This window comes from Coffea eugenioides, chromosome 2, assembly GCF_003713205.1.
Source record: "Coffea eugenioides isolate CCC68of chromosome 2, Ceug_1.0, whole genome shotgun sequence".
Lineage (NCBI taxonomy): Eukaryota > Viridiplantae > Streptophyta > Magnoliopsida > Gentianales > Rubiaceae > Coffea > Coffea eugenioides.
In genome coordinates, this window is record NC_040036.1 from 39806565 (window position 1) to 39821445 (window position 14881).

General features: G+C 33.6%; 1 protein-coding gene across 1 annotated transcript; it reads left to right on the forward strand.

Annotated features, from left to right (window-relative positions):
* The first annotated feature begins 9606 nt into the window (after positions 1 to 9606).
* LOC113759704 (putative disease resistance RPP13-like protein 1) lies at positions 9607 to 13689 on the forward strand. Its single transcript, XM_027302277.1, has 4 exons — positions 9607 to 10507; positions 10896 to 11444; positions 11854 to 12518; positions 12715 to 13689. The coding sequence occupies exons 1-4, from the start codon at positions 9607 to 9609 to the stop codon at positions 13687 to 13689; spliced, it is 3090 nt and encodes a 1029-aa protein (XP_027158078.1).
* The last annotated feature ends 1192 nt before the right edge of the window (positions 13690 to 14881 follow it).

The window sequence follows — 14881 nt, forward strand, 5'->3', positions numbered from 1 at the left end:
TCTCGTTGCACTTTAAATATTCTCTTGCAATTACCGCATTCACTTCATAATTGACAATCCTTTGAGCCTTCTTTTTCATCTTTTTCCTTGAAATTCCCAAGATATTATACAAGGTTTAGAATTATCACCATTTTAATCAGTATCCGCGACTTCACAACTTTTTTAATCAACCTAAGATAGTCATGGGATGGTGTCCTCTATTTTCAATAATACCTTAAACTTCAAGTTTTTATAGTACTCTCTTTAATATTTTGGATGCACCTTGGAAGAATTCTTTCGACAATAATTCTTACAAGGCTAGAATTCTCTCAAGGCAAACCAAAGTTTGGTGTTTCGAATACCATGAAGCAAAATAAATAAAAGTTCAGAAAGTACTTTTTTCTTATGCACTTTTTTTGGTGTACTAGTAGAATTGGGTAGACTATTCAAACAAATACATGATGGTTGTGATCTTCCTGTTTTAGTTGCTGTATATATATATTTTTTTGGTATCAATTTCTATGTTTTGTCATACAGTTAATGGGATAATTGTTGAGGTATAGGATACGAATTTAGCTGAAGCCCTGAGATTGAACCATAGAACCTATTTCCTATTTCTGCTTAATAACAATCGCTAGAGCTGGCAAAAAAGCCCAAAACCCAACAATCCATCCAATCCGCCCATTAATTTTAAAGAATGGGTTGGGTTAATTGGGTTATGGGTTTTATTGGGTTGGGTAAGAATAACTCAATTTATTCCTTGGGCGGGTTGGATTTTTATTTGGGTACCCAATACCCAACTTGTTTAAAAGTAATTCAAAATAATAAATACAAGATTCAATACACATATGTCCAACTATTTGCATTTGAACATGTGTTAATAATTCATTCATTAATTTGTATTCAAAATTCTCATATATCTATATATTTTTTTTTCAATCATTTTTTTAATTTTTATTTAAAAGAAAAAAAAACTTGAAATAAAAAATCATGCTTATTTTACTTTTATTACAGTAGTTAAATTTGCTCAACTTTTATAATAATTTATTATGCCTTTTAAGAGTATGTTGTTTTCCTCCCCTTTTTTTTTTCTTTTTTTTGTGGTTGTTCTCAAGTTGCTACTTGCTTTTGTTTGTTAATATTTCATGTATGTATAATATTGTACAAATTTCTTTTTTAACCTTTTAGCATTATATAATTTCGGATTCTTCAAATTTACAAACACAAGTTTACTTTGTATCAGCCTAATTTTTCAATAATTCAAAATCATGCGATCCCGATGTGGTAAAAATGTCAGAATAGTTCATGAATTCTCCTCTCATTTATTCTTAAAAAGTTTTGGATTTTCCTTAACAATTTTTTGGGGACCATTACCAGTTTTACAAGCATATAATATTTTCTGCTTTGTATGAGAGTTGTGGTAATTCTAAAAGATTAATATGACCATAGTATCAAGTATGATCCTAGATGATTCTAATTAATCAGTTGACGAATTATCTAACTATATCAAATCAATAAAAAAAATACCTTCTAATATATATTATATGTATATAGATCATGATATTAACTTCGAATCAATATAGTTGACTCGTGGATTCTATTTTATTTTGATTAATTATGGCAACTTGGGCATGACTAGTCCAATGATTTCATTTCGTCTGAAGCAAATACCTCCAATCTTCAACTTCATGAGAAGCTTGGAATCAGCAAGACAATTAATTTTCCCTCTTAATTACCGAGTCCAAAAACCAAAATGCAGTAATATCTCCAGTTATTTAATAAGTTTCAATCAATTAGTAGTATTAAAAAGTATAAAGTAAACAATTTTTTTAGCTAATCTATTTAAATGTACAATTTATTATCTAAAATTCACAATACAAGCAATATAAAAGATTATTCTATTTATGATGTGTTTTCAAAGAACTTAAGAAGTGAGTGTGTGTGAAAATACATTTATGTATGTGAAAATGTGTTTATATGTGTGAAAAAATCATTTTTGTATGTTGAAATGTATTTGAAAAAGTTTATGTATTAAAATGTATTAATTAATATGTTGGGTCATATTTGGGTCATGAGTTTGAGATAACCCAATATGACCCAACCCAAAATCAACTCAATCTAAAATTGGACGGGTTGGGTATAATCCATTTAAGTGAAAACCCAATATTAACCCGTCCAAAACTTGCCCAATTGCCAGGTATAACAATGACATTAGCAATGAACAAAAATAATATAATGGTAACGCGAACAATAAGAGTACTACTATTACTATTGATAATAATAACTCTTTTCTAACCGATTATTTCTGAAGAAAGAAAGCTAAAATTTTCTATATTTTTTTGCAATCCTATTAAACTTCAAATGACAGAAGCTAACCGATTATTTCAAAAGAAAGAAAGCTAAAAATTTCTATAGATTTTTGCAGTCCTATTAAACTTCAAATGACTGAAGCAAGGGTATGTTATTTGTCCCTGAAATTATGAGAGATTTTCGTGGGTTTAGGAGATGACTTTTAAAATTCTTTTTAATGTCAAGTTCAAGATTCGAATGGAGGATACCTGATCAAGTGGATATGAAACAGAGGGTTAAAAAAAATCTTTTTTAAAAAGAAAGTAAAACTTGGCCCTACAAAAAATTTAGAAACTTTCACATTGACCCCAAATTACAGGTCTTGGATTCTTATCCTGGCCTGACTGGGCAAGACTTCGGGATCAGGTACAAAGAAACTCCCCGTAGTCAAAAGCAGAATTTTTAGTCTTTGGCTGCTTTCTCACGAATGCTGACGCAAACGGAGAGTCTCACAAAGCCAAAGGTTTATGATACTTTCACGTTCTTATCAAAATTTTAAACACTTTCTGAAACTTTTAGATTAAACGTGTATAATTTGATAAAATACATATCAAACATGTATAATTTGATAAAAATACATAATAAAAGCGTGCAAGGAGTTTTTCGGAATCCACATCCAGTCATGAAACCAGAATAACATGTTTTACAACCTTTATTTCACTCTCCGCCCAAAATTTGCATGAAGAAATAAAGCAAATTTCTTAACCTTTTCTTGAAATAGTAAGCTTTTGAGTTATCACCTCACACGATAATTTCTTGTCACTTCTGAGTAATCACCTCACAATTTCTCATATGTGCCTAATGACTATGGTCTCACAGTCACTTTTGAGTAACCGCCTCACAGGACAATTTCTTGTCACTTGTCAGTCTAATTTGATGTAAAACTAATCAGTAGAATTATGGGCGGGCTTTGTGTAAAACAAGAATTTCTTGCAAAATAGAATCTAAAGAAAGAATTAAAGGAGCAAATTTACTCCCCGTTTGCTTGCTAACTAATTCCAACTTAAATTTAAACTATAATTTCATACGCTGTCTATGTAAATAGATAAATCTATATTTAAAAGATTAAAAAAAAATCGCTTCCGCATAACCATGATTGATCTTCACTTGCATTCCTCAAGTAATTGAGGGTAGCTTATCATAATAATAATATAATAGATGTGAGCATTTTGAATTAGAGTTACTGTCATATAAAATTCAATTTCTACTTTCATAGTGCTGTAGATTAATCACATCATAGTCGACAAGTTAGTGAAGCTTCATCCAGTACTGGACTGGACTGGACTGACTACTAAGTACTAAGCCCGATACCATTTGACCGTAAGCTTCATTTTTCTTCAATTTCTTTTTTCATTATCAAAATTCGCAAATTCTATTGAATTCTGTTAAAATTCGTCAAATATGGTAATTACAATCACTATTTTTAGCAAAAGATGGAAATTAATTATGATCATTCATAAAGTTTTACAAGAGGAAAGCCTCAATTAAATCAAGAACTAATATTGAAAGGCATTTGTGGTTAAACGAACATACAGGAGAGTTCCAGCAGCTTCGAAACGTATAATCGGATATCTCATGATTTGAACGAAACCGAAAAGATAATGGAAATTGTCAAAATTAACTTGTCTAAGGCACACGCGCTTGTTTTGCAACTGATAGTACCTGAAAACAGTTTTTTATAATCAATTTTCAATTGATATACCTATTTTGTCTCTTATAGAAAAGCATCCTATGGTTTATTCATCCTATAGAGAAAAAAAAATCCTCTAAAATTTCAAAACATACAAGTTAGATTTGATCTGAACTTTCAGAAAATATATTGAAAAGGGAGTAAAGTTTCTTGAGAGAAATCAACTACCAATCTTATGCACACTACTTTTGAGGTATGGTAAAAGATTTAAATTTGGATTTTTGCTATTATAATATAATCTTAGAGGGTCTTTTTAAAAATTTAAAGTAAGAATTTCAATACTTTTTCTTTGTGTAAAGTGAAGAAAATTTTTGCAAATAGTTGCTATATCTGTCTTAAGCTCTTGAGTGGACAATAGAACTAGACCCTACGATACCAGTACAAGATTTGAGTGTTCACAAAAAGCGAAAGTAAAAATTGTCGAGGTCAAAAAGGCCATCAAAAGGACTATTGTACTTTTACGCGTGCAATGAATGATTGTGGGCTTGTTTTTTTGTGACCATCGTGTTACTCCATATACAAATATTAACCAAATTAGAACAACTATTTTACGTGAGAAACTTGTATTTCTCAGCTGATATGATGACTGTTGTTGGACTTATACATGATTGCAAAAAGTTAAAACTAATAATTATGATAATCACAAAAAGGGGGGAAAATTACTATTATATTTTTCACCAATTCTCTTCTGTCTTCTATTTTTTCACAAGTTTTGTGCTGACCATTCTCATTTTTTAAACGTTTCAATTGGTCTTTAGCCCATTTAATAGGTTTTATACTGAGTTTAAAATTCATAAAAAATCTATAACAATTAAAAAAATATAAAAATATACTAAAAGAAGATGTGAAAGGAAAAAAATTCCCTAATTGTTTTGTTTTCTTTTTTTTTGTCTGAAAGTTCATTTGATTTAAATAGAGACTCAAATGCTATCCTAGGCTTATGTATTAATTGGACAAAAAAAATTGTCAAAAGTCCTAGGGACGGCTGCCGCCCCCGCCCCCTCTCTCCTTCCTCCCTCCCTCCCCCCCTCTCAAGCTAGAATTATAGAAATATGGTATTGCCTCCCCTTCACTTAAACTTTTTGCCTTAGGAAAAATACTAACTTGTCTAAATATTTTTAGAATGTTACTAAATCAGTTGATCTACAAAATTTAATTTTCTATTAGATGCTTTATATTACATATTATTTTCTTAGAATTTTGTTTATTGTCTCCAAATATATCCCATTATTAAACATGTATTACAATTAACTTTTGTAACTAATTGGCTATTTCATTTAGTGCTTTAAAGTAAACTTTGCAATATGTTCATATTGATAGATTTTTTTCCTTACGTAGGGTGGTAAGAAAGAGAATATAGAAACATGAGCTACAATATAAATTTGACATACTAATACATTTTTTAATTCAATACTGGGTATACAAGTTGAACCTGAATTTACTGGTGTTCTTACAATTATCTTCATAGCGAAGAACTTGTTGTTAGACAACTTTGGATTAGAATATTTTGTATTAAATTGCAAGTAGATATCAAGTTCTAATCATTAAACCAAAGAAATGGAAAAGAAAATTAATTTATAGGTCCAATACTATTCTGGATTTTTAGAATTTTTTACAATTTGATTTTTTGCTTTTCTTTCTTTTTTTGGCATTAAATGGACTGATAATTGGGGCAAAGTCATGAAGCAAAGGTTAAGTACAATCATTGAGAATTTCTAAATGGATGAATCAGCGTCTACTTCTTTCGTTCCTGCATTTCACTTTCTTAAGCGGTTAGAAACGGGGGCAGATTTATACTAAGCCCCCATTGTTCCCCTTAAATTTCTATAATATTCATAAAAATTTGATATAATTTCGATTGTGCTCCCAAAATTTTGTGTATTCATTGATTTGTATGCTTTTAAAGTTGCTTTTGATTTTATCTCTTGTTACAGCTACCGCAGAAAGGACTTTTGCAGTTATAAATATAGTGAAAAATTGGTTACGAAATAGAATGGAAGACACTTGGATACTTTTATTGAAAAAAATATAATTTGTGAAATTCAAAAGGAAAAGGTTGTAAACCATTATCAAAATATGAAAACTCGTCTTGAACAATTGTAAATGGTTTAGTTTGCTTTTTGAAATAAAATTATTATTATATTAATAATTTTGAGTTTGTCTTTGTATGTTTTTCATGGAATATATGCATCATTTGTACTTGTTAGTGAATATTTTTTCTTAAAAAATTAGAAAAAGAGTAGGTAAAAAATTTTAGAGTTATTTTTGCCCCCATTGAAAATTTTTTCTGGCTTCGCCACTGGTTAGAAACTTCGACTTTCTTTCTTACACCCAATAAAGAAAGAATACACACACACATAAATATATAAATTTCCCATACTATTCTGGATTATTCACATCAAAGGACAATTTCTTGTCGCTGGTCCTTCTATTTATTACCCACGCAATTGCTCCATCAGCTTCTCATCATTTCAGACAACATTCCAATTTCATATTGTTTTCTAATGACTTGTAAACATCTTCTTATTTCTTGGACTTTCTTTGATCACAGACTCTATTCCAAACCTTTTCTCCAACTTCGCTCGTCACCATTCTTCATTACCACCAATTCAACAAAGAAGCAGAAGAGATAGAGAAGCTTTCATCAACTTCTGGTCTGACTTGTGAGCCCGAAATCATTCGACGCAAACTTGTTTTGTCTGCTACCGTAAGTTTCATTTTGCTACGACTTCACTGCATTTTTAATTTTCAATTTTTGCAATTGCATGGCGTTTTGTTAAACTCGTGTCATATGGCCTTTCCAAAATATTATTGCTCTTTATTATTACCGTTATTATTATTAATATTCTTTTATAGACTCTGCAATTAGTTTCCAGTTTCCATTCAAGTTTGCAAGTGAAGGTTTGAGGTTGAGAATGAGGTGATCTAAACAATTTTAGTTCAAAGTTTGGCGTCAAAATTAAAATATTTTGCCAACTTATTTTAATTGATTGTCTGTCAAGTTTTTAATTTTTGAAAAGAAAAAAAAAAGAGATTTTTGTTTCATTTCCTTTTCAAAATTCGTCTTCTTATTAGTTAATTTTCGTAATAAAAAAAGAAAAAGAAAAGCAAAGGATTTTCTTTTCAAAATCTACAAACCAAACAGGGGAAAAAAACAACTTTTGTAGAGATCATTTTCCTTACTACCTCCTTTTCAAAATTCATCTTCTTATTGGTCAATTTTCATTTAAAAGAAAAGAGAAAAGCAAAGGATTTCCTTTTCAAAATCCATAAACCAAACAGGAAAAAAAAACAAACAAACAAACAACTTTTGTAGAGATTATTTTCCTTACTACCTTTCGTTCATAACCAAACAAGATGAGGAATTTAACACTTCCGAAGGAATTTACTTTGTTTTTCTTCCATTTCCTTTTCCTTGCTAAATTCGTAGAACAAATAGAGCCTTATTTCTAGGAATCTTCCGCCTCCCCTCCCCCCTCCCCCCAACCCCCTGAAACCAAAACCAAAAAATCATGCTATGGTGGTGTTAATGCATTTATTAGTATAAATCCTAGGTCAACTGGAGTTGAAATTGATGAAAATCAAACTCTTGATCCCATGCCCATAAGTTTTGTAGAAAGAGGATAATTTTGAGTTTACGTGATGATTGGTTTGAATTCTAAAACTATAAATCACTGCTCAAATTATAAATTTCAAAAAATGTGACGCCATATTCCATAATAAACTGTCCTCTATAGTTTTGTGCAATCCTATTAAACTTCAAATGACGGAAGCAGGGGCAGAGGACCATTGCCCCCCAAGTCTAAATATTTATGTTATTTGTCCCTGAAATTTAGAATGATTTCAAATAAGTTATAAGTTAATTATAAGTAAAACTTCACCCTGCAAAAAAAATTAAAATTAAAAACTTTCACTTTGACCCAAATTACAGGTCTATGCAGTACGGTGCTATAAAGTAAGTTTTGTCACTGCTTCAAATATGCTTTCTCAAACTGCTCTTTGTTACAGAAAGCATCCATTTTTGTTCAGTCTTTCCAAAAAAAGTTGCCTTTATCCTTTTTCTTTTGAGTGAAATGGGACTGAATAAGTGAATAGTAAATAGTTCGGGTCACAATGCTAGCTTATTATACTTCTTTGTCTCTCCATTCGTGAAATCTCTTTGGATTAAAAATACATCTAACTTGAGAACGTTCCCACTAAAATTTATATGAACATTTTAGGATTATTTCTTAGTGCCTGATAATTCTCGCTTGTTCAAACTAAAATGAAATAAATGGAGATTGTAAGTCCTCAACATGATTTTTTTTCCTTCTTTTTATCACAAAAAGGAAATTTACCAGCATTAACCACAGTCTCTAAATGAATAAATTAAAAGCAAAATGTAATCATGAAACTACTTGAACTCAATGTCATTACATCAATTAGAAAAATAGAAATTGAATTAGATTCTTAGGAAAAGCACCTCAAAATCATTTTTTCTACTTTATCAAACAACAGAATCCCATAATAGGTTAATTGCGTAGTTAATTTTATTTCGAGATAATCCCCAAAAATAGAGGTTCTTTTACAATGGAAACAATAAAGCAAAGACAAAAGAGAAAAAGAAATTGTGTTCAGGCATATGGGCATTTTTGGTATCATCTATCTCTGTATCCAAGCCTTCTGTACTCTCTCTCTCTCTCTCTCTCTCTCTCTTAGACTTTTATCTCTTTAAATAAATTTGAACTTTTTCAATATATGTATTGAACGACTTTACTTACCATGGTTTTAATCATTACGTTTGAATTTATTGACTTTGCTAAAAAATAAATATTTGCTCATAAGAAAATGGATCAATGCATTTTTTTTTGCATTTAAATGAAAATGAATATGTAGCTTTGTATAGTTCTATGTGTATAAGCATAGCACAAGTTAAATTACTATCTCATAAAAAAAAAGGTCAATTGTTTGTCTGTATTGCAGTATTCAGTCAATAGGACCACATCAAAATAAACGGATGCATAAAAAATTTTTCAAAATTTGCATAGTATTTGAACATTTAGAATATACGAATTTTTCTAAACAGATGTGCAAGAGCATTGTTGATATTCTTATCTGAAATTATGCTCTCCTTGCACAGATATACAACTAATCAAACAAAAAGAAAAAAAAAAAGTGCCAATGCGCTAAAATACCAATGACAGTGAATTCATTTAGGTATTCTTTTGACTATATATATGAGCATTAATTTAATTTTTCAATTTCATTTAGTATCTCTAAAACATGTATTAGTTCATCCCACATTCAGTGAAATTGTGAAGTAGAAACTTCCTGCGATGTGCAAACTAAGCCAGCTAAACTTTTCCTGATGCAATCCTTTCTTTTTGTTAAATCTACTTCTCTCACTCATTACTCTTCAGCTATTTCAATTTGTATCTTCGAGGTACTTGTGTATCCTATCCATTCCGAAGTCATAAGATTAAGCTTACAACTCACTAAGAAGCCTACATTATTTTTGGGGCTGTTTTTTCTTTCTTGTTTCAGGCTGCAAGCTTTTTTCTTTCCTGACTTGCGCCTAGGAGATATGGCTGCTTTATCTATGGGAAGCTATGGGAAGCTCTGCCCTCGGGGCTTTCCTTCAAGTTGTATTTGATAGGATGGCTACAAAAGAGTTTTTGAATCTATTTCGGGGAAGAGAGAATGACGGAGAACTCCTCGAGAAACTCAAACTGAACTTACAAATAGTTGGAGATGTGCTTGATGATGCAGAGAACAAGCAAACAAGCAGCCTAGCTGTCAAAGGATGGCTAAATAAGCTTCATGACACTATCTACGAGGCAGATGACTTGCTTGATGAGATCAACACTGAGGAACTACGACTGAAGGTTGAAGCTAAATGCAATAACTCGACCAGTCAGGTAAGTGCTTTGAATTACAGCTCATCTTTCAGTAATGATTTCCTTGGGAAGATGATGCCACAGATAGAAAAAATGGTTGCTAGATTGGATTGGTTCATACAACAAATTAACCCTATGGGCTTGCAAGTTGTTGAACCAAAAATGCAATCGCGTCGAACGCCTTCAACTTCTTTGGTTGATGAGGCCAGAGTGTATGGTAGAGATGCTGATAAAGAGAAGATAATTAAAATGTTGCTATGTGAGAGTGCAAATGGAGTCAATTTCACTGTGATTTCTGTAGTGGGTCTTGGGGGAATTGGTAAGACCACTCTTGCTCAATTGATTTACAAAGATAAGAGGGTGCAAAATCACTTTCCTACAAAAGCATCGGTTTGCATATCAGAAGATTATGATGCTGCCAGGATAACGAAAGAACTCCTTGAAGGGCTTGATATTCCACTTTCTGATGCGAGGGAGAATTTGAATTCCCTTCAAGTGAAGCTACAAATGGGGCTAAATGACAAAAAGTTTCTTGTTGTTTTAGATGACTACTGGAATCGGGACTACAACGAGTGGGATAGATTCAAGGTGCTATTCACAGGTGCAATGCAAGGCATGGTTCGCCATCGCGGATCGCGGTCGCGTCGCGGTCTCAGTTGTTCCACATCCGTCGCGGCATATCGGTTGAATATCGGATGATACGAACATTATAACACATTAAAGTTTCCAAAAATTTTGAAAAAATTACTAAAATTAGAAAATACTAAAAAAGACATAATTTAAAAAAATATCGGAGTCGACTCCGAGTTGACTCGGATATATCGGCCGATATCATACATCACGAATTCGAATCGATCAATATCGGCCGAGTCAGAGCGAGTCATCGCGGATATGGTGATATCCGCGATTCGGGGATCGGTATCGTATCGGTCCCTTCCGTTCCAGATACGACTCGGCCGATATGTATCGGTATCGGCCGATATGGCGAACCATGATGCAAGGAACTAAGATCATTGTAACTACACGTGATGAGAAAATTGCATTAATGATGTGTAAAAAAGAGTCAATTTATTCCTTGGATTTGATAGCAGAGGAAGATTGTTGGTCCTTATTTGAAAAGCATGCCTTTGAAAATAAAGATGGAGATCACGGTCCAGAACTTGAAGATATAGGAAAGAAAATTGTGAAGAAGTGTGCAAGGTTGCCTTTGGCTGTGAAAACAGTTGCAGGTCTCTTGCGTTCAAAAACAACGGCTGAAGAGTGGGAAGATATTTTAGTAAGTGAAGTATGGACTCAAACAGACAATGAAGATGACATCTTGCCAGCGTTGAGATTGAGCTATAGTCATCTTCCATCTCGTCTTAAAAGGTGCTTTGCCTGTTGTGCTGTATTTCATAAGGATTTCGAATTTAGAAAAGAGGAAATAATTCATTTATGGCAAGCTAATGACCTTTTGGAGCCTCCAGGAGAAAACAGGGGAATTGAACAAATCGGTGAAGAGTACTTACGTGAGTTGAGGCTGAGGTCCTTACTTGAGCAGTCAACTGACGGTCAATGACTTGGCTAGAGCTGTTTCTAGAAGGTACTGTTCCAGGTTGGAAGATAATGACCTGGAACATGGTAAAATAGGCAGCATAAGTTACTTTTCATACCATCCTAGTTTTTATGACACATTTAATAAATTTGAACTCTTGAGGGAGACCAAGAACTTGAGAACATTTTTACCATTACGTAAAGGAGCTGGCGGAAAACGATTGAGCGACAAATTTTTGCATGAAATGTTGCCCAAATTCAGGTCCTTAAGGTTTCTGTCGTTGTTGTCCTATTATATCTATAAGTTGCCCGACTCAATTAGTGATTTGAAACACCTTCGTTTTCTGAATCTCTCTTCTACTCTTTTGGAAACCCTATCGGAGTGCATCTGCACCTTATATAACCTCCAAACATTGTTGTTGTCAGATTGTAAGACACTTGCAAAGTTGCCGGTAAGTTTGGTGAAGTTAATTAACTTGTCTTGCCTGGATATCAGTGGAACTCCATTGAAAAAAATGCCACTGTACACGGGTAGACTGAGAAACCTTCGAGTTTTGACTAATTTTATAGTAGGCAAGGACAGCGGTTCAATGATTGAGGAGTTGGGCAAACTTCCTAAGCTTCGTGGTAGGCTCATCATTTCAAAGCTGGAAAATGTTTCCAATGGTGGAGATGCATCGACGGCGAATCTAAAGGGCAAGGAACACCTTGAAGAGTTAACTTTGGAGTGGAATGGTGCTGTCAATGATTCACAAGCTGTGAGAAATGTGCTTGATAATTTACAACCTCATTCAAGCATAAAGCATCTCAAGATCATAGGGTATGACGGGACAACATTTCCAGATTGGCTAGGCAACTCTTCGTTAAGCCATTTGGAATCGTTGAGTCTTTCTAATTGTGAAATTTGTTTTTCCTTGCCTGCACTTGGGCAGCTACAGTCCTTGCAATCACTTGAAATTGTTGGAATGAGTTATATATTTGATTTGGTGGAGAATTTTTATGGAGATGTCAGTGCAACCAAACCATTCCCATCTCTGAAAAAGTTGAGAATCGAGAAGTTGCCAGAGTGGGAGAGATGGAAATACCAGAAGGTGAAGTCTTCGATAGACTCGAAGAGCTCAGTATAATTGATTGTCCCAAAAACTGATTGGAGAACTTCCCCGAAAACTTGCATCGCTGCAACGCCTTGAGATATCTGGGTGCGACAATCTTGTGCGTCCTAGTGGTCGATTGAGCATCTTCAATGGAGAGATTCGACGAAATCTTTTATCTCTTCGTCAATTGAAGATTTCAGGGCTAAAAAATTTGAAAGAGTTGCCCCTACAGCTCAACCAATTATCCCAACTTGAGGAATTGAGGGTTGATGATTGTCGGTCTCTCTCACCCTCGCACGTGAGTAGACCACTTGCTTCACTTAAATCACTTGTGTGCACGGGACGCTGCAATCTGGAATTGGAGAGTTCAAGCGGGGAGGGTGGTGGGGCCTTGGAGTACTTGACATTAGGAAATTGTGACTCTGTCAAAGTCAAAGCCGAGTGGCTTGCATCGTTTCCCATGCTAAAAGATGTTAAAATTAAATGCTGCAAGAGTGTTGAGATGCTCTCAGTTGCTGCTGCACCTGCACCTGCACCTGCACCTCGGATTGGGAATCAGAGTGGCACGACAACTACTACTACTACTACTACTAGTGTGATGACGTCACTTCAATCCTTACACGTCTCCCACTGCGATGATCTAATAATTATGTCTTTTCCAGCCCCCAGTCTAACGTGGCTTATTATATCGAATTGCAAGAAGCTCACGTCACTGCCGCAACGGATGGAATCCGTCCTCCCATCTCTTCGATCTTTGCGTCTATTCAATTGTCCAGAAATTGAGTGCTTCCTGGAAGGGGGTTTGCCCTCCACCCTACAATCCCTTTACATCTACGATTGCAAGAAGCTCATGAGTCGCAGGAGAGAGTGGGATTTGGAGAAGCTCCCCTATCTCACGCGTTTGACCATTATGGGTCGCTGTGATGAAGTAGAGTCGTTCCCAGAGAAGGATTGGCTGTTGCCTTGCATGCTTCAATATCTCTTATTGTCCTCCCTTCAGAATCTAAAAGTGCTAAACTATTCGGCTCTTCGACACCTCACCTCTCTTCAAAACCGAGAACTCAGTAATTGCCCTCGACTCCAGTCCCTACCAGATGAGGGACTGCCCGCCTCCCTCACCCAACTACATATCTGGCGCTGCTCACTGCTGAAACCAAGGTTAGAATGAGAGAAAGGACAAGACTGGCCCAAGGTTACCCACATCCGCTGCGTAATAGTCAATCAGCAGCCAATTCCTTGACGGTGACGCTGGTTAGTCCTGAGTGCTTGCCTCCCAGAGTCACAAGATGCTCATCATCATCTATTCATATAATTAAAGGCAATGTTTTTAAACTCGGACCGGTCAGTGAATCGGAGAGGTGGCCGGTTCGCGGTTCGACCGGTCCGACCGGTCCAACCGGCCGGTTCAAAGGTTCACTGGTTTTTTTTTTTTTTTTTTTTTTTTTTTTAGTGTTAAGCACTAAGCAGGTTTCATTCTACACTTGAACTTTACCAACATAACTTAATTTAAGTTATGATAATAATAAATTTTCTAAAAGTTATACACAAAACATGGAATGATAAATATAATTAAAATATCATAATTCACCACAAGTTTTCATAAATTCATTATAAACATAAATAGATACAATCCAAATGTGCACCAATTATCACAAATAAAAACACAAAAAATAAATTAATTAAATATTGAAATTCTTTTACAACCCTTAAAAAAATCCATAAAAGAGTTCAAGTTAAGACAAACTATTTGAATAGCAAACTTTTATCAGTGGCATGATAACAACCACACCACCTTCACAATTTTATCAACTTAAGCTGAAAAAGTTAAAATTTTATTATAAAAATATAAATCTAATTGCTCAAACTAAAAAAAACTAAAAATTTTTGAAAAACAAATATACAGTTAAACACATAAAAAATTAATTGCTACTAAACATTACTAATTAACATGTTATATTAAATTCAATGATCCTATACCATTAATTATTTTAAATTCAATTATCAATAGTTTCGATTATGTGCCAACTACCATATTTTTGACCAACCCAATGTTATTATTTGTAATTCCTACCCAATTCCTACACGGATGTGCACTACTTTTGCAAAAATTTCATCCTTAATTAATCGAATAAAAATAAAATAAAAATGAGGGAAACATATGAAAATTGAGGGGAAAAAGAAGAAAATGCAAAAAATCAACTAAAGATAATAATATAGAAAAAAACCTTGAAAAGAAAAAAATTAAACTTACTAAAATGTTGGAAAACATGAAAAGTTGAAATTTTCAACTTGTTTACAATCTGCTAAAGATAATAACCAGATAATAATGGTGAAGACTTGAGAAAATCTTGTTGTGGATA

What these genes read in the sequence shown, in the direction of transcription:
- LOC113759704 (XM_027302277.1), top strand. Translation starts at nt 9,607, where the DNA reads ATGGGAAGCTCTGCCCTCGGGGCTTTCCTTCAAGTTGTATTTGATAGG. An exon ending in ATTCACAGGTGCAATGCAAG is followed by an intron (nt 10,508 to 10,895) that starts GCATGGTTCGCC and finishes CCATGATGCAAG; the next exon opens with GAACTAAGATCATTGTAACT. An exon ending in AGAGATGGAAATACCAGAAG is followed by an intron (nt 12,519 to 12,714) that starts GTGAAGTCTTCG and finishes CGTCAATTGAAG; the next exon opens with ATTTCAGGGCTAAAAAATTT.